The sequence below is a fragment of the Struthio camelus genome, chromosome 12, assembly GCF_040807025.1.
Source record: "Struthio camelus isolate bStrCam1 chromosome 12, bStrCam1.hap1, whole genome shotgun sequence".
NCBI lineage: Eukaryota > Metazoa > Chordata > Aves > Struthioniformes > Struthionidae > Struthio > Struthio camelus.
The window spans coordinates 3341685-3360919 of NC_090953.1; the positions used below are offsets into that span (position 1 = coordinate 3341685).

At 38.5% G+C, this 19235-nt stretch overlaps 1 protein-coding gene across 15 annotated transcripts in view; it reads left to right on the forward strand.

Annotated features, from left to right (window-relative positions):
• Window positions 1–19235, forward strand: part of MEGF11 (multiple EGF like domains 11) — a 279056-nt gene that overhangs the window by 87371 nt on the left and 172450 nt on the right. For all 15 annotated transcript variants that reach the window (XM_068958591.1, XM_068958594.1, XM_068958589.1 and 12 more), the window contains one exon: window positions 11763–11855. In XM_068958591.1, the coding sequence (XP_068814692.1) occupies window positions 11763–11855 (93 nt within the window). The remainder of the gene's footprint in view (window positions 1–11762; window positions 11856–19235) is intronic.

Below are 19235 nucleotides of genomic sequence, written 5' to 3' on the forward strand. Positions count from 1 at the left end.
CCATTGACATTCATGGTAAGAATACCAGATAAGCCTGCTGCATGAAACATTATACCATGTATCAGTGCTGTTTTCTCATATGCTGGCTAATACACAGGAGTGGACTTACAGAGTGGGAGTTTAAGGAGTTGTAGTTCCCCTCATTCCCTCATTAACTTTGCCTTGTGTGGAATGTACTCCCTCTCCCATGGTAGGAAAAACATATATTATTCTATAGACTTCCCATCACTTTTGCAGCTGCATCCATTTCTGATGCATATGTGATAGCCGGTAAAAATAGGTCAGCTACTATGTAGCTTAATGCAAATAGATAGTACTCTTCTATAACAAGTCTTCGCAATTTGTAGAAAGTAATCGTATCTGGTAAAATAGAACACCTGCAACTCTGAAGCACAAATCGCTTAGAGCCAAAGTGTAAAAAGTATTAAGGTACCAAACTGTGCAGAAGATCACTGGGAGGCTTTAGAAAACAAGTAAATAACCTTTTTCCTATTGAAACCATACTTTTGCATGGGGAACATGACTTTCAAAGATGTCGATCACTACAGCTTCCATCAGCTTAGCTGGGAATTCGGGATATACACTATTTCTGAGAAGCAATAAACACTGCAAGAGTAAGAAGTGTCGGCTGTTGCTATCAAAGAAACAACTGAATTGCAGGCTGAGTTGCAGTTTCATTTGGATGTACTAATTCTTAATGGAGTTTCATATAGCATAGCATCTTCCTGAGACATTCACAAGGGCTGCTTTAGTGAAGTGGGTAATAGTGAAGCAAAACAGCAGGAATTTTGTATGAGGTTAAAAGAAAAAAAACTAAAAGAGTGTGATGGGGCAAAATGGCTAGTGAGAGTGAACTCAAGATGCCTAAAGTGCACATAGATGGCAATTTTAGATTTGCAATAGAGCCAGCTGACAAACCAGTGTTTGTTTCTGGTTCCCTAGTTGTTCTCAGTGAAAGAAGAGGATGATGTTGTCTGATAACTTGACAAGCATCTGTTAATACTTCATAGGCCAGTGCTGTGTAAGCGCATTGATCAGATATCAAAAAGGCTAATCAGGAGACAGTGCTTTTCTAACCAAGAACCTGCCGTGGCTGCTTGCTCTAGAACCAGATATTCTTCTTTGACTGTTTACATAGACATTGCCTTTTTCTTTCTCTTATAGGATGATAACATTCCACTTTATATTTGTGTATTATATTGTTGCACATGCTTTTCACTTTAATATCTGTTTCTTAAGGCTCCCCAAGGAAACTTTTCCTGAAAATTCAGTGCATCACAAATTTGATCATAAAGCATTTTTTGAATAATTTATCTTAAGCTCAGTATTTCTATCACAGATATTCACTTTTGCAAACCTCATTGTCTCTAATGCAGTAAGTTGAGAGACATTTTCAATCTGTTTAATCCCAAAGCTTTCCTTCTTTTAATCACAATTTTTCTTTTCTGAATGCTGTGATTTACTTGTATTACTGTAATGCCCAGAAGCCCATATGCTAATGCAAATATTACTAAAAGATAGTCTGTATTTGAAAAAGCTTACAACTTAAGTATATAGATAGAGTCAAATAGATTATTTCCGCTTAAGAAAAAAGAAACTGTATATAAAAGATTTTATAACCATTCTTTCAAAGAAAGTAAATCTGATATTCATTATAGCAAATAACAGTACACTTTCACTTACAGCAACATAGTACTTACAGTAGCTCTACTGAAGCAAATACTCACTGGCATGTAGTTCAAGATCTGATATCACTCCATCTACATTCACAAGTGTCAGTTTCTATGGAAGTCTACAATTTAAATGGAATTCCTTTTAAACTCATCATTAAAATGGTCCATAACGATCATTTTTTGCCCAAAATACTGCGTAACAGTTTTGTTTATGCAAGTACTACCTAACATTTGCATTATAGTAAAGGGTAGGCATCCTGAAAGGCATTCAATAGCTTCTGACAGTGTAGTTAGAAGTTTTTATTTCCGAGTTCCTTCTTCTATTTTCAAGCAACAGTATGAATCACAAGAATCAGAGAATACTTTTTACTATGTCTCATTAGCAGGAAATTTCTCTGGACAATTAGTCATTACTGAGAAATTCAGCTTGATCCTGAAATCAGCTGACCTTCTGCAGTCTAGAGTTGGTGACAGAAATTTTAAATTAGTGGCTTGAGATTAGAATCAGCCCTGTTATTATACAATAATTTATTTCCTGGGTCTTTTTTGCAGTTCTTTTCAATGCATAACTCTGAAACACAGGTGATCCATTGCTATGGTTCCTTTTGAAAAGTGACAGTATTGTCTGCATTTAAATATTTCATTCCCCGTAATGTTAGTGTACATCATACAGTAACATGATCTTCAAACAGACTACACTTCTGTCCTTGATTTCATCAGGGTGGCCTTCATTTGCGGCACGTGGCTTGATCTGAAATGAAATCTGAAAGGCATTGTCCCTCTAGGGCCCATGCCATGTAATAGCCTGGCCTCAGTGACAAGTTTGCCTTTAGAAATTTGTCCATATTCATCATATTTTGGTGAGAAACAAAGAAAAGGATTTTTGTAAGATTGGCTTGATGAAATTTGGAGTAAGAATGAAGAGAGATCTTGTTTGAAAAATCAATACTTTATTCAATATGCTACAGGACTAAAAGTCATCTAGGGGGAATCGGAGAGATTTAGTTTTATTAGGTGTTGTATTGCACAGCAAAGATGGCCAGAACTATCATGCAGTCCAGATATCTTGATCTACCTACTTTTGATCTTGTATAAACAACATTTTAGAGGCACCTGTCCTCACTTACATACACAGTATATGTTATTTACCTATGAAAATCAATCAACAGGGGAGCTGTGTCATTTACTGACAGAAAATGAAATTTTCTTGGCCTAAGACCCATAATTCAGAGCAAGTCAGTAATCAGAGAGCTATGGACGTGTGACAATGCTACCAGCTCCAAAAATAAATATTTCATAGGAGCTGGAAGGTGATGGAATTTGTACACAAAAAAATTCACTTAATGCCCTAGGGGATAACCTGTAACAAAATATGCAAATACTATGATTTTTAGCTGAATTCCGGAGAACAAGGCTAGATGGCTTTGTTGTTGAATTAGACTATTTAGGCCCAAGTCCGACTCATGTCTCTCTCACTGTGTTTGTTGTAGCACATCTGAGAATCCAGCCCTGTGCATTTGATGTTATAAGTGCTTTTTGTATAATAGGTCATTTACTTAGACGTTATCCTCTGTGCTTCGCTCATCACTGTTTAAATCAAACAGGTGCTCAGCCAGTGTTGGAACCCTTCCGTTCTCAGTCTATTTGAGTGATACTGCCATAGTAAGAAAGCAGAGGTAACTACGATTTGAAGCAAGCCAATAGAAAATTATACTCGACTGGGAATGTTATTTATTTCTGACTTGCTATTCTTAGCTAGTTTTTAACTTTGTATTTCTCAACTGGGCACTGGCTTTGTATTCCAGCATGTCTCGTAGGAGAGCCCAGATGTGGATGAAGATGTAGTTGTAGATGAAGATGCCCATAGCTATGAGTGACTAGTGCTATTGGAGAATGGTCATCCTCCAGCAGTCCGCTGCTATCACAGGTAGTTTGGGAGATCAAATGATGCCTGTTCCTCTTGCATTAGGTTTGGCTGCTTCTCCATCTATTAGTAGGAAAGGTGCCCAGGAATCTTAGTTAGGTACCAGCTTCTCTCATATTCCCCAGCCTGGCAAGAATTTCACTCACTAAGGCAACAAAAAGAATTCCCCCAAGGTCAGGAGCAGGAGGACTGGAGAGCTCTTCCACTGGTTTTAGTACAGGAGGGAGAGCTGCTTCTTCCCTCTTCTGTCCTCAGAAGAAACTGAGCCTTGTGCTGACAGATCATTTTTTGACTGTGAGTGAGTTTTGGTGGAATGTGGTCTGCTAGATCACACCTGGGAATGCAGAGAGAGTGCTTAAGAGTAGATGTTAATATTTCTACTATATCACTTACAAAAAGACAGTAGCTCTCTTATTAAAGGTGCAACAGAAAGTGCAATTTGTGACAAATTTGCATTAAATTTGCTAGTTAGATGTATCAAATTCCAGGAGAAAACTAGCTTATGAAAATGTGTTTTCTACAAGTTGTTTGAAAGAGTTGCTCAATTTACCAAAAAGGAAGAGGGGAAAGTCGGGAGGGAAAAGGAGGAGAAAAGCTTTCCTGGGTCATAGATTGTGCTCTGCTGATTCAGCATCTCTCTTAACCTCATTAACAGTTTAAACTAGTGGTAATGATTGTTTTGAACCCTGCAGTGAGGCAATGGGAAATCATTTACCAGAAAATGTTAAATATTGAAAATAATCCCATAGAATAACATTGTATTAGACAATTGATTAGCAGAATTGATCTTGGCGTAAGTCTTTTGCCTCAACATGGTAGGAAGGAATGATCATTTCTAGTTGAAGCAATGGCAGAAAATGTATAGAATCAGTTGCTGGCCTTAAGCGATCAACAGTTCTCAATATTTAACTGATCTCCAAAGAGCTCTCTTTGAGCTCAGAGTCTCTTGCTGTGATTTGTCAGGGAGGAAGACTGAGCCTTAGAGATGGTAGGTTTACTGAGAGTGAAACTTACCTTAGAGTGGTCAGGATTTCACCCGAAGGTAGAATATCTCTCTTCACTCCACAGAGCAAGTTCAGGGGTTTGTACCACCTGGTCCACATGGAGCGTTGGGGTAACAAGAGCCATACCATGACCTTGGTCTGAAGACTTTCCTTTATGTTTGATGTTAGTCATGGTTCATTGAAATTGGGCATTAGACATAGATGTTTTGTCTTCATTGCAGAATCTGCCTAGGTTTTCAGCCTTAGCTCCCCCATGCCTTCACAGAAATCCTGTTGCCTGGGCTTGGTTGTGATTTAGACTTCACCTACAGACCCAGGGATTAATGTTGATTTTGCCCAGCCTTATAACCTGCCCACTTTGCAGTGCAGATGCACTTGACTGCTCAGTGTCCTGCAGTGTCTTCCGACAATTCCTTCTTTGAGCTGCGAAGCACTGCAAAGCTCTTTTGTTAATTCACACAACCAAAGTTACAAAGCAGTTTGGCTTACTGACCCCAGTTCTGCTCTTCTGACCTTTGCTGCTACAAGGAGGCTGCTTTTCAGCTCTTGTTCAGACATGATTAAATGGCAAGTACTATCTCCCATTTCTTCTCTACTAGAGCAGATGAAGTCAATGAGGCATCAAAATAACACAAAGAACTTATTTCAAGTCTACTAAATGTGTGACACCCATTGACCTCTCTTTTTGCAGTGCTCTAAACTTTTCCTCTTTTTCTGTCAATGGCGCTATTTTTATGGTCGTTGCTGTTATGCCGTTCCTTTCTCAGGGGCGTGCTGCTACAGCTCAGCTGTTCCGAGGACCCAACCAGACTGCAATTCGAAGAGGTGCTCAACAGGTCTTGTTTTTCTTACGGAGAGTAGAAGGGGCTTTTCTCTACCCTAACCTTTCCCTGACACAGTCTGCCTTCCTAACCACTCCCCAGGGGAAAGCCTACAGCAGGTAATATGTTGCAACATGGACTAAACTAGATTCTCATCAGTGCCAGATCCTCCAGTAATCAGTAAAGTATGAACATCTCCCTTGTGAAGGTTCTGAGACTCTGAAACAGAGAAGCCTGGCTTGAATGATAGCCGGAGATGTACAGTAGCCTGTGTCATCCATCTGAGATGCTCAGCCATGACAAGAATGTGGGTGTCCCTGAATTCATCTTCTCATTAGTCATCAGAGCCCCAGATTGCCATTTATGTGGTAATAGAAATCTGAGCTGAAACTAATGTAGGTTTTATGCTTATTAACAAATCTTCACCTCCTAACGGATCCGAATAAAGATTTTCTGACGTTTTGTCAATGATGACAGTGATATATGTCAGATTCTTCTCCTGGGAGAAGACAAAATCCTCAAAATGTATGTCCTCAGTTCTCTTATTTTAGACTTTCACAAGTCATCTCTGGCACAGCCTACTCCTTAAGCTTTGGCAGGGTGTCAAGACTGAGGATAACACAACCTAGGTGCTATCTTGAACAGATCAATATCTCACTAAGACAGCGCTCAGAAACTCCCCATATCCCAGCCAACAAGAAAGACCACTGATTCTGATCCAACGGCATGGACACACAGTCTCTAATTCCAGCTCTACCAGAAAATGTAATAGCATCACAGCACCAAGAAAAGGAGTTGATCTTGTGACCCATTGCTGTTACGCAGTCTGTGTCAATCTCTTTTTTTTTTTTTGTTCGAATTGATCTCCTTATTTTTGTATTTTTCATTAATCCTTTCATTGGGTACCAAGAGGGAGATGAAAAATAAGGGTTGTTATACACTGAAACAATAAATTTCTCAAAGCCCGTGTAGACTTTGAGATCTCTTCACACCGGCATCTGTTAAGGCTGCTAAACCCTGCATTGAAGTGCTATCCAAGGTGACAAACTAATTTATGAATCCTAAAGTGATCACCGCATAAACAAGTATAAAGTAATGCAAAGAGCTATTATCCTGCCTCATTGAAAAAAATGTCCAAGAAGCCAACTAATGAGCATGATTTCTGACTGAATGTCAGTGATTTAGAGAAAGAATCTTCCTTTCCTCAAATATGCAATACTCTGAAAATAAGGAAAACCTACCTGGATGCATTAGCTGTAGTCATCTTTCTTCCACTATCAAACCTCCTTTTCCTGAACACATTCTAAGAGAGGCTAGCCAAAAGCTGACTACAGGCTTATCTAATGAAGCTAATATCCCAGACTGAGCACAGCCTGGAGTCGGTCCAGGACATTAAAATGAAACCACCGGAGTGGCCCTAAATGAATAGATTCATAATGGATAAGAGGCAAGCATCTTTCTTCATCTTCTTTGACCTCTCTGCATTATCTGAAACCACTGACCATGAAATAACTGCTACTTCACCTGAAAAAATACTCTTTCCCCTAAAAGTGGCACCCAGGACCTGGAGAATATGATAAAATGGCCCAAATTGTTTCAGGGGACCGCTATTAAATAGCGAAGGAAAACATCACTTTGCCCATTAGATTTCTTCTCTGTGGAGTCCAACAATGATAAAGTGTGAGGTGGTTAGATGACCCGAAATCAAATACTAGCAATGTGTAGATAAAATGTAGGTCTACCTTTGGTTCACAGCAAACAAACTAAACTGGTCAGAGTTTGGGTGAGATCAGTGTGTAATGGAGAAAAACTGGCTGAGACTACCTAAGCTGTACGTAGGGCAGAGAAAAGGAGGATATTTTGAAAAACTTGCAGTCATGGAGCTGCGTCCTTTAGCCGCATGTGCAGTCACAATAGACTAGTTCATTCCGTGTAGTTCAGCAGAGTGCTTGAATTTCTCTCTGCTAGTACCATCTATATCTTCAACTAGTGGTGTTTTCTGTTATGTCCAGTTGTCTTTGAGAGTCTCTCGCGTTCTAGCACTCTATCACATAGCTCCTGTTATTTGTGCTTTCCGTCACCTTCTGGCTGGGCTACAGTACTGGACTATAATCCCTGGGCAGAAAGCCTGCAGAAATCAGAAACTCCAGCTAGTACAGAGCACTCCAGCCTGTCTCCTCAGGAGCGCACACTGCTATGAGTGCAGTGCATGTGGCCTGTTTTCTGCTTTCTCCCCTGGGTTCCTTTAGAATTTGTAATTTTACTTATCTTTGTTTTGAAGATACTTTGCTTCTCTGGCACAACAAAGTCCTACAAGCTGAAGCAGGAGGGAATCGGGACTTTGTTGGATCAGTGGTTGTGAACTCCTCTGGGTTCAAAGGACCGCTGTAAACATTACCATATTCCATTGCAAGCACAAGACATCTTTTTTGACTCTGCCTTTTGTGAAATAAATACATAAGCTATATTTTTGGACAAACTAGTGAAACGTTCCCAAGCTAAAAAACTACATATTCTTCTCCTAGAATGAAACTCTTTTCTAAATGCACTTTCACTCCTGGAAAGAGACTAAAAAGGCAATTTGTGGCGGGTGTCAGTTACATTGCTTAAGGGAGTACTGGAAGTCAATGTGTTGGTAAAGTAGTGATAAGCAGAGTATAACAGTATGTATAAAATAGGGTTATACAATGGGATTAAACCCTGCAGAATCATAGTTTGGGTCCACACACAGAGGAATGCAGCACCAAGGAAGACAAAGTCGCTCTAGATTTCACTGAGGATTGGCCATATATGTTTAAAAAAAAGCACAGTTTGTAATTACAAAGTTTGTAATTACAAAGTGAGTAGGTGATAATCAGCAAATGAATTGTTACAGAACCATTTTGTTGACTTTATTCCATGATAAGGAGTAGCTGTTGTGTGACCTTGAATATGGTGAAATAACTCATGCTAAACGCATTGCTACAAAGTTGGCATTTTGGCAGGGCTTTGATGTAGGTCATTTTATTACCAGGCTGAATCAAACTACAAACTGATCTTAAACTCATGCCAAGAATGCTAATAATAATCTGATCAATGAGGTGCTGGATTGTTCAAGAGAATTGGTCAGAGGAAAATGCAGACGTAAAAAGCCTAGAATTCCAAAGGTTGAACTGCTTGGGCTATTATACTGGGAGGAATTATATTACTTGCATTAGTGCAAGTTTTCTTTACTCTCAGGGCTGTTAGCTGTGTGTTGAACAGGACAGTGTCAGAAAGTATATACTTACCTTTATTTTTCTTGACCTTTATGTGCAAGTAATTTTTATAGTTCCATTAACTAGTAAGATCATTTGCAAGCCACTGTACAAAGTATATTATGAAGAATGCCTTGGGGACCATTGTATCCTATTATGTTGAATGTTAATAGAATGAAAAATTAATTTAAGCTCTAAAGATTAGAGCAAGACAAGACTTCCCTTTTATATGGGGAAATTTGAAATTGTATTTGCCATAGGAAAGCTTCAGAGTAGTACCCTAATCTGTTCTTTATATGGACCTTTATAGACCTGATTCAAATCAGACAGTGGCAGGAGTCTGATTATTTGCCTCCTACAGTAAAATGGCTTCTATCAAAAAGGGGATAACCCCCATATATGGGGTTAGTCCTATGTAATTTCATAGCTTTAAATGAGTATATTCTAGTGAGTTCATAGCTACTTGTTTAGCAAGTTTAATAAACCAGAGATGAGCGTACCCACAGTTCCAGGGAGTGTCTTTACTTTTCTTGACGCTTTAATTGCTCGTTAAAGATTGCCACCTTCAACTGTAAGGGACTTCAAAACACCTAAAACCAAAGATGCAATTCTCTATAGTACTTTTTGTAATTCATATATCACTGATTGATTTAGAATGAGGAATAGGATCTTGAGTTCTGCTTACAAGTTTTACATAACACTTCCCAAGGAATTGGAGCGCTATTAAAGAAGTCAGCACTTCTGTCTATAGACAAGTAATTAAGAAAATGTTATTACCTTAATTAATCATTATTATTTCATACTTATGTTGCATAGTTAAGATGAGGTGTGTTATGGCTGTGGGACTAAATCAACTAAATTTAGACCAAGAATGAGCAGGAGCTTTGTTATTTGGAAGAGAAAAGAAATAGTCCACCATCAACCTTCTTGCTCACAAATTATGCCTTGACCCAAGAGTATAGTCTGGTTAAAGGGATAAAAACATTGCATGTTTTACTTATAAAGGAATGATCTATTATTGTAAATGTCCGTTCAGGGAACAGAAAAAATCTCAGTTTCAGTTTTGCTAACTCTAATAAAATTAATTTGTAGGAGTTACACCAGTGAGAAGAGAATCATATTCTTAGGTAAAGCTCTACAGAGCAAAGTACGAAGTACTCATATCCCAGCATATTGTACATCTTTTACCACACTGTACTTCGATATCAACCTGTAACTTTGTGGCTATTTTGAGTTTGGACTTCTGCTTGTCGTAGATGACCAACGATTTTTAAATGATTGCATGAGGCTTATATTTCTTTATGGAAAAATCCCATTTTTCTAATGTCCTATCTTGAATTTAATCTTACATCTGTAGACTAGGATGCCTCACTATCTTCAGAAACCCTAACTCAAGTAAAATAAATGCACAAAAGATTAGGACAATTAGAGACTAGAGAATTAGCTATCAATATTTCATGCCCCCTGCAATACTATCTAAACACAAGATATGAAATAAGAATAAATTGCAGTTTTGACATATGGAGAACCTAGAAGGGGAATGACTAATCTAGAAAGGTTTTGTCATCGTTATAATGAGGCAACATTCTAATGACTGGTCACGTGCAATTTGATTGGTAAAGAACAGGAAGGTTTGTCCCACAGTTAAGATTATAAAAAGATCACTTTTAATTTGAATTTGGATTTAAATATATTATGAATAGGCTTCTAGGTTTGTTCTCTGGTGACCGAAATATGGAATAGGTAGAGAAATGTTTACGTTGACCTTGATGCCAGCCTGAGTGTAGATTCAAGATGTGACCCAGTATGGTAGTCCAAACAGTGCCTGATACAGTGGCCAGTGGCCAAATGCACAAGAGTGGGAAGTAAAAGGGTGGTAACAACTATTTCATATCCAGGTCCAGTGGTCAGTAACTTTAGGATGGTTATTTGATGGCTAATTTAAAATAAATTGGGTGGTTCAGCCTAGTTTTCAGTACAGCAGCACAAAGACACTTCCAAAATCAGCCTTATTGACCTTGTTAAGAAAGGAATGGATTCATCCTTGTCTTGGAATAAATCTTTTGCAGTCCAGCTTCAGCCGGTTCTCAGATGAGCAAGCGTAGAGCCCGTGATTCCCATCTGATGTAAAAACACAGGATATAAAAACATAGGAACCCTTTTAATATAGTGATTTCATCGCTGCTACATCATATTTGTAATTACCTTAAACATGTTAGTCTAGATGAAAATTAAATGTTTGAAATTAATAGCCAGGTTGAATCACTGACACTCTTGAGTTTTTGGCAATGCCCTAAAAGGTAGTAAGCAGTAAGGTTCCATACTTACAGTACTTATTCAGTGTTGTCCGGATTTGTTTATATGTGATGAGCATGCCAATATACATAGGAAGGTAAATCTGACACCAAAGCAGCACAGAAAAAGAAATATCTTAAATTGTACATGAGCCGTTCTTACTTAGATAGAAGAAAAGGAGATTTCCCGTGTATATCTCTAGTCAACTGGCAAGCAGGACAGAAAAAACAGCCAGTTTTTCATATTTTGAAACTGGAGGAGATTAAGCTTTCGTTAATCTGGACAAATAAGATGTAGAGCACTGTAGTTAAGGAATCTTAATGTCTTTGAAAAGACCAGGCTGCATTTACAGATACAGCATCATGTGGTAAAGTTATTTCTTTTCCTTGAGCTGTTTTTTTACAGATCTGTTTTACGTCTTAATACACTTTTAAAGCTGAGCTCCCTTTTCTCTTATGAACTGTATCAACTTGAGTGTAGTAGAAGCTGGTGTTCTCTAATTATAGTAATCATAAGTGTCAATTTGGTTAAAATTTTATTATGAAGCAAAACTGCTAACCAAAGTAGTTTCTGGTGTTAGAGTTTTTCATTACAAAGAGCTGAACTGACAAGTGAGTTTATTGCTATCAAGAGACCTATACTTTATTTTGGTCACTTAGTATTAATTAAATCTTGCAAGGAATTCTGTTTGTTTTGTTTGTTTTGTTTAATATTTTTAAACAAAGTATTGCTCTCCAAGGCATAACTTAATGTATGTTTACCAAACACTTAATATATTTACACTGCTGTGTATTGTTTCTTCTTAATAGCACTTTGCACAGAGGAATGTGTGCATGGAAGATGCGTTTCTCCTGACACTTGTCATTGTGAACCAGGGTGGGGAGGTACTGACTGCTCTAGTGGTGAGTAAAAATTACAAAAATGTATTAAAGATACATGCTGCTGTGAAAAACGGAAGCCTGAAACAAAGCAGTGGCCTCTGAACTTGGATGCTTTAAATGGACAATGAGGCTTGTCAGTTGGTTATTTTGCAACCATTAATCTGTGATACTGTCCCTTTGCTACTGATAAAGTGATAATGACTTTCATCTTTTTGCTTGTTTTTATAAAGAAACGTTAAATGCAGTGGGAGATGCTCTGGATGCTTTCTGTCCTGTTATTGGAATGTTAATATGGATAATATAGCTCTATTATGAAATTGTTCTCTCTGATCTTAACTATGTCACATTCTTCATTAAATACATTGGTGGTAAGCATATTTTCTAGACAGAATCCTTGTCCTATTGAAGAGCATTCACTCTTCATAAAGCCTAGATTCCACCCTCTGACTTGAAATTCACACACTGATATATATACTGCAGAGGTTGGGGTGGTGGTAGAGGTGGAACTTCTGCACATTTTACTGTGAAATTAGTTCACACTGGAGGCTATCGTTTCTTTCAGCTGGAGAAGCGGTGTATGTCACACTCTTTTAATTGGTAAAGATGAAGTTAAGTCTGTGCGATTAGTTCATGCTAAGGAGCTGGCATTATTTCCAGTATAAACATCAGAGAGGTTATGCAATGTAGGCCCAATCCAGTACTGACACAATGGAAATAAACTTGTTAGATGAAGTCTATTTGTGCATCAGGTGAGTAAATAAAGCTGCATTTAGGAAGATGCTGTGAGTCATTTACTGAATGAACACTTCCTTTTGCTTTTAGTTCCTCCCTCTCTCCCAGAGTGACTGGGATTTTACAAGGCAGAAAGATACGATTGTTATGAGGAAGAAAGATAACAGAAAGAGTAACTATAGAGAGAGACATTAGAAATACTGACAGTCTTGAAGAGGACAGTAGTTAAATATGACTTGGGGTGAACAGCTCTAGAGGCTGAGGTCAGTAGGGTGGAATTTGCTCAAGAAAGTTACTGGTGTTCCATCTACAGCTTTGCTGGCCTCTCCCCAGTTACAGCAGAAGAGGCAGTAGAGAGAGAACGGAGAAAGGAGAATGAAAAGGAAGGCGGTGCTTTGGGGTTTGAAGTAGCATTTTGGGATTGCCTGATAGGTAGACAAGGGAAAAAATTGGGCAGCATAAGATATTGAATAACTATCTATCAATACCTTTTTAAATCCAGATAAAAATAGTACCTTCAATTGTAAAGTATTGTCTAGAATCTCACGAACTTATTTTATCCTTTGGTTATTTTTAACAATAGATATGTTTAACCTAACAGCCAGTGAGTATTTATACTCTGCATACCCATTTGGATATATTACAAAAAATAAGAACATAAGAAAACTCTATGATAGCATGGACATGTACATGTAGACATGACATTATACACACGTGCATGCACACATACAGTAGTAAGTACTCCACTCCGTGTAATAATGGAGAGTAAAGGATAAGCTGTCACTGTACAGATGAGCCTTGTGGACCAAATCTATCCCATGACTCTTGTAAAACTGCACTAATCTTGCAAGTGAAGATAAAAGAAAAAGAAGGTTTTTCCTGTATTGAATATTTAGCTTTTTAAAGTAATTAGGAATATTAAAGCACTGACAATGATTGAGATAGAAACATTATTCACAACTTTTATTTCCGCACTGGGCAGCAATCCAGTATATTTCATTTATGAGGTTTCAGCAGTGGGAAGAGAAGCTTTAGCCAATTCCTAAATTAAATATGCCCTGTTAATTTTTATAAATGATAGCCCAGGATTAGCTTCAAAATTTAAGCTTTCATTTTATTAATATAATTAGTGTGTTCTCTGGACTATAGTATCCATTGTCTTTCATTCCATTTGTTATATGCTGTGCAACAAGCATTCTTGTCCTAAGGTCTGCTCTGACAAGCACTTACCACTCTCAAGTGTAGTAAACATGCTTATGAATGTGAATGGCCACACAGAAGTTAGTTTTTACCGCATCTGAGAAAGGTACTCACCTTTATGCTAGACACTAAAAATTTGGATGACTGGCCTCTTTATTTTTAGGGGACTTTGTTTGAATGAACAGGTGTGGAATAGATATAGGTTGAATACAGTATATTTGTTACTCAGAGTGTTTCCAAAAGAGAAATTAGGAGCCTTTTCCTAACTGAGACTGACCAGGATTTTCAGATATATTGATGATCCACATGTTGACTCATGTCTTACTGTTATCCAGTAATAATACGGAAAGTAGTATTCACTTTTACTGGATTAATATATTACTTATGCCAACTTTCTTCCTGTTACTTCATTAACACTAAGTAGTTACTATGAGATATGCATGTTTGCAGTGACAAATGAATAACATTTGCTGAATGTTTCTGAGTGGCTGGTCTTGTGGGGCTGTGCTCCAGGAAAACTGAAGCTGTGGGCTGTATGAAAGCCATCCGCTTCCTATGGGACCATAGAGCTTTGCTGTATGGACCTTTGTACCAGTAATTTTATAGATAAAATCACAGGCATATTGCTTTTAATGTTGGCTTTTTGAAACTATTTTACTGGGAAAGAGATTGCTAGCCAAAACGTTCTTTTTACGTTCAGAAAATCTCAGAGGTGCTATAGTTTTTTCTTGAATGATCTCTCCTGAGAAGAGTATTGAGAATTGGAACTTACCTGGTACTGGGGATCATCTACTTTTGTTTATTTTGGAAAGATCTAGGGATACTCACTCTCTTGGAGATGGTATTTCAACACTGCAGACCAGACCATTATAACTTTCTAAAAACCGTGTGGTTTGAAGGGTGAAATTCAACCCTGAGCAGAGTTTCCAGCACAAGGTCCAGGTGTCACTTAAAAACCAACAGTCAGGCCCAACCATTGTTCTTTTTTGGTGCACGTGAAAGACTGGCTATGCCAGGAGAGGTTATGAATTCTGACACTGAGCACAGATTTCCTACAGAGAGGCAAGATTCTGATCTTAAATCTAGTTCCCCAGCATTACCATTCTCCCTTGGTTAGAACATATTCAGTTAAATGTTTTGAATAGTTACAGCTGCAGCCTGTAGTCATCCAGACAAATTAAGCATCTTTCTCAGACTTTGTTTCATGCTCTCATAAAACTCAGCCTGTAAGACAGCAATCACAAAACTTGCTTTTCTTTGCAGCTTCCCAGTGACTGATCATACTATGTGTTAGAGTTCATCTGTTGTCAAGGTTAAAACAACTTCAGATGAATTGCTAAACAATTACAAAAAAACCCTGTGCCATATTCAGCTCTCCATGCCTCTGTACCTGTGCTTTACTGCATGCTGTTGTACATCTGTCGATGCCTGCAGGCCTAGCCTTGATTTCATGCTATAAAGCTGCAATATATTAAGGCTTGATTACCATAACAATAAAAAGGGAAGTAATGAGGTATTAACTAAAGAAGTTGTGGAATAGAATGTTTTTCAAGGTTTTAATGATGGTAAAAAATGTTTCTCATCATTAAAAAGAAAAATCTTTTTAAAAAACGCATACCTTATCCCTTCCCTTTTAACTTTTTTTTTTTTTAATATCACGCCCGTTTTGTCCATGCAATCTGCACTGTTTTTTTTTTTAATACAAAGGAAAATGGGAAATGCTCCATGTGAGCTTACCTGTTCACCTGTTCAATTATTTCAAAGCAATTAACTTCAAACAGTATGATATACTGGCTTGAAGTTCTGGTAGGAATAATTGACTGTTGGTTACCTGGCCTTTTCTAGGTCTTGATAATGGCCATCTGTATTTGCAAGCTGTTAGGCCCCAGTCCAGCAGAGCACTTAAGCATATCCTTAACTTGACATATGAGTAGGACTTTTCATCTGTTTTAAACTAAGCAGGAGCTTAAGGATGTTACTGAGTCAGTTTTGAAGAAACTACTAGAAAGACCTCAGTGAAATCTAAGGAAAGTCTCTCATTGAATTCATCAGGCTTTGGATGAGGTCCCTATAAAGAATGGGCAGTCTTTCTTTTAAAATGCTGAAACTCATCAGGCCATATTATTGAAAGGTATTTTTACTCTAATGAACATTTTTCAATGTGGGGAAGATCACAGAGCTCTTTCTGGTTAAAAGAAAGACCATGTCATGGAACCGTGATGAATAGGTAGGAAAAGGAAAGTTTAGAGCAAGAGCTGCGACCTACAAGCAAGAATCTGCCAAAACTTTGTGTGCCCATTTGGGAAATTTCAAAATAAACACACACAGAAGATGTAATGAAAAACTAAAGTGTTTTTTAAATATTTGCTTTGCTGTTGGTTTCAGCAGAAAATACACTACTTGCCCAAAGTGTAATTAAAGGGATGTGGGCTTAATGAACCAAACGATGCTTCTTCATGCTATGTCACCTGGGGGAGAGAAACAGATTATAATATTGCTGTCTAGCATGGGCTGATCAGTAATGTGCACATATGTATAACATAGTTTTCTTTGGAAAGGATATTTTGTGCAAACTCCCATTAAGGGCAAGAGCCTATTTCATCTTTATATCTTTGTCAAAAATAGCCAAGGTCATAACAACAGGCAAGTATAACATCACAGCAAGACCACATTTAAGGGTATAGCCCTAGAGCAGCTGGAGTGCTTCAGTTCTGAGACTTGTGATGAATGAGAACTGCAGATACTTTGCTAAATCTGAAGCGGGATTGCTTGACAAACTATGAAAGCAACAGTGGAAATCTCAGGAGAAAAATGGAATATTTTAGAGTGAGTCTGTGGCATTTTTCAGACTTGATTTTGGCTTCTGTCTTCTCCAAATGCTTTGAACTATTTCTGAGAAGAAGAAATAAAGTTCTAAAGAAGGATTTTTGATTTGTGAATACAGGTCAAATGAAACTCAGCCTAATGTCAGGGACTTTCCTGCTGGAATCATTAGTTAAATTTCTGTCCTCAGATTTTTAGGACAGGAGGGTTAACTGAGAAACAACCCTGGGAAGAGGCCCCGAGGTGCAGGACCCCCGTTGTTCTAGACTGTCAGAATGCCACTGCTTCTCCTGAGATTTCCACTGGGCCTGTCCTGAAGGAGAGTCGCCCGTGAGTGTTTCTGTGAGGATTTGTCTGTGCCATGGGTTTGAACCGTGACGAGTGTATCTGCATGCCAGCTGAGGTGACAGAACTGGGTGCAATGTTTCTGCTTCCACAAAAGCCTGTGCAATTTCATTTATCACTACAAATGTTGTGTTTAGATGCAGTTTCTAAAGATCTGTTTAAAGTTGTGAAACTCTTAAATCAAGACCCAGGCTTAACTGATGCTTCAGCTGAAGCAGTTTTATGTCCAGTGGACTGTCCATGTGAACTTTAAAGTTTTAATACAATTTTTATTAGAGCTGCTCAATTGCGGCTTAAGTTTGATGTGATCTGCAGACTCACTGACAACTGCATCGTGCAAAGACATGCAAATATATAAGAAATAAACTTCAAGCGAGGGCTCACACGAGGATCTTTCTGTAGCAATTACCAAGCAGGATTGGTTTCTGTCTCTTTCAACCCTAACAATTCCTTCCTTAAACTTAAAAAATATCCCAGCCCCTTCAACTACTGCAGAACTGGTGTAATCAGGTAAACAGCTTGTGTTTAATTTTTGCCTCAGCTGGATGTCGGGCCCACGCACTTGGGCTTGTGTGCCCAGGTAGCATGTGTTAAGCAGTCTTTGTGGCAGCATATCTGCATGGGCCCAGCCTACGCAGGACAGCCTGTAACCAGGGAATAAAAATGTAAACACAAGCTGCTGTTCAGTGCAGTTAGTAGCACAGCAGCATGTTCTGTATGTATTTTTACACAGATAACGTGGCTGCATTAAACTGAGCTAATCCATCATTTTTCATTCTGTGGGACATATGAAATGAAATCTTTCCTCTCTTGCTGAAGGTGTTAATCTCTGCTCCGTTGTGCATGGGAGTTTCTCCTCACTCTGTTATAGTTTTGAAAATATCCTCTAGCTTTAAGCTTCTATGAGTTAGCCGGTTTGTAGGTGCTATAAGCTTATGGAAATGTATGGGGGTCATATCTGATTAAGCTTTTCCCAGAGTAACTGAAACAAGCAAAGGGCAACAGTTGATTCTGGAAAAGGAAGGGTAGATTAAAGATTTGCTTTGGAAAGAATTTGCTTTTTACACCTCTTCTGTGTGATTCATTGACAGTGAATAGATCAGTTGCCAGTTATCCTAAGCCTTCTGTGAATGAAAGTGAATAAAAAGTAAGAAATTGAGCACTCTGTGTCCTTTTACTTTTCACCTGCATCTTCATCTTCCCTGTCATAGGGTGGGAAAGGCCTTCCTTCCATAAATCAGCTGGTAGCAGCTGAGGCCAAGGTAGTGACAAATCCTTTCCTTGCAGTCCCAGCCCTCCTTTGAGACTGCCCCTTCTGAATGCTTTTGAAGATTGGATAGAGCTGACCTCACTCTGCTCCAGGCCCTAGAGTTATGTCTTCTAGTGCATGGTGTTGCCCTTAAGGCTTAATCTAGCAATGTTCTTTATGCGTTTGAATAGTCCTTTTACAGTCAATGGAGCAACCTGTGTTGCTTAAGTTAGATAAGGGTTTAACTCGTTATCTGAGTGAAAACTTAAGAGATGATGAGGGCGAAAATCAGGATGATGAGGATCTCATTTAGGGTCCAAGAGTTATTGAGTATCATCCAGGCTCAGTGATGGCAGGCACTTCCTTCAGTGAACTAAAACCCCTGTCACCTTCACCAAACGAAAGAAAGAGAGGTCGAAGCTTAATGCCAGCTCTCCTGCATAGGAGGAGGCAGTCCACAGGCCACCTGCATCTGAACATACCCCTTAGTTGTAGACAGAAGTGACGTTTTGACCTACCACACAGGTGTGTACCAGTGCATATAGATGTGGTAAGGAAAGAATTTAGGTATGTAGCGTAGCAGGATTCCAGCTGCATAATAAACATTAAAAAAACCTTTAAAATGTTATCAAAATAATTCTGCAAAATTATATATATTTATAACAAAATTACTACAATCAACTCCTCTTTTAGAGTATCCAGTTATTTCCTAGTTTGGCTGTTTTGTTTAAAGAGATAAGTCCATAATGAGCTGGAGTGAGTACCCATGTAAAATTCAGGTAATCTTCTGATTTGTACCCAATCAGAGCAGCAGCTAAGGAGGCTGCTGAACGCTAACAGTTTGTCTTGTAAATTGGCCTGAGGTAGCAGCACTTTGTAGTCTTTCTCTTGTTGTAGTCTTTCTGTATACACAGTCTTTCACAATGTATTGTGCTAGAGGTGAGTGTGAGGATTGAGACTGGGGCTGGCAGGAGTTAATGTGGTCAGCTGCAGTGGTCTACAGACATGCCTGTATTGATGTGGCCCCTGACCTCTAGACATACAGAAACTGG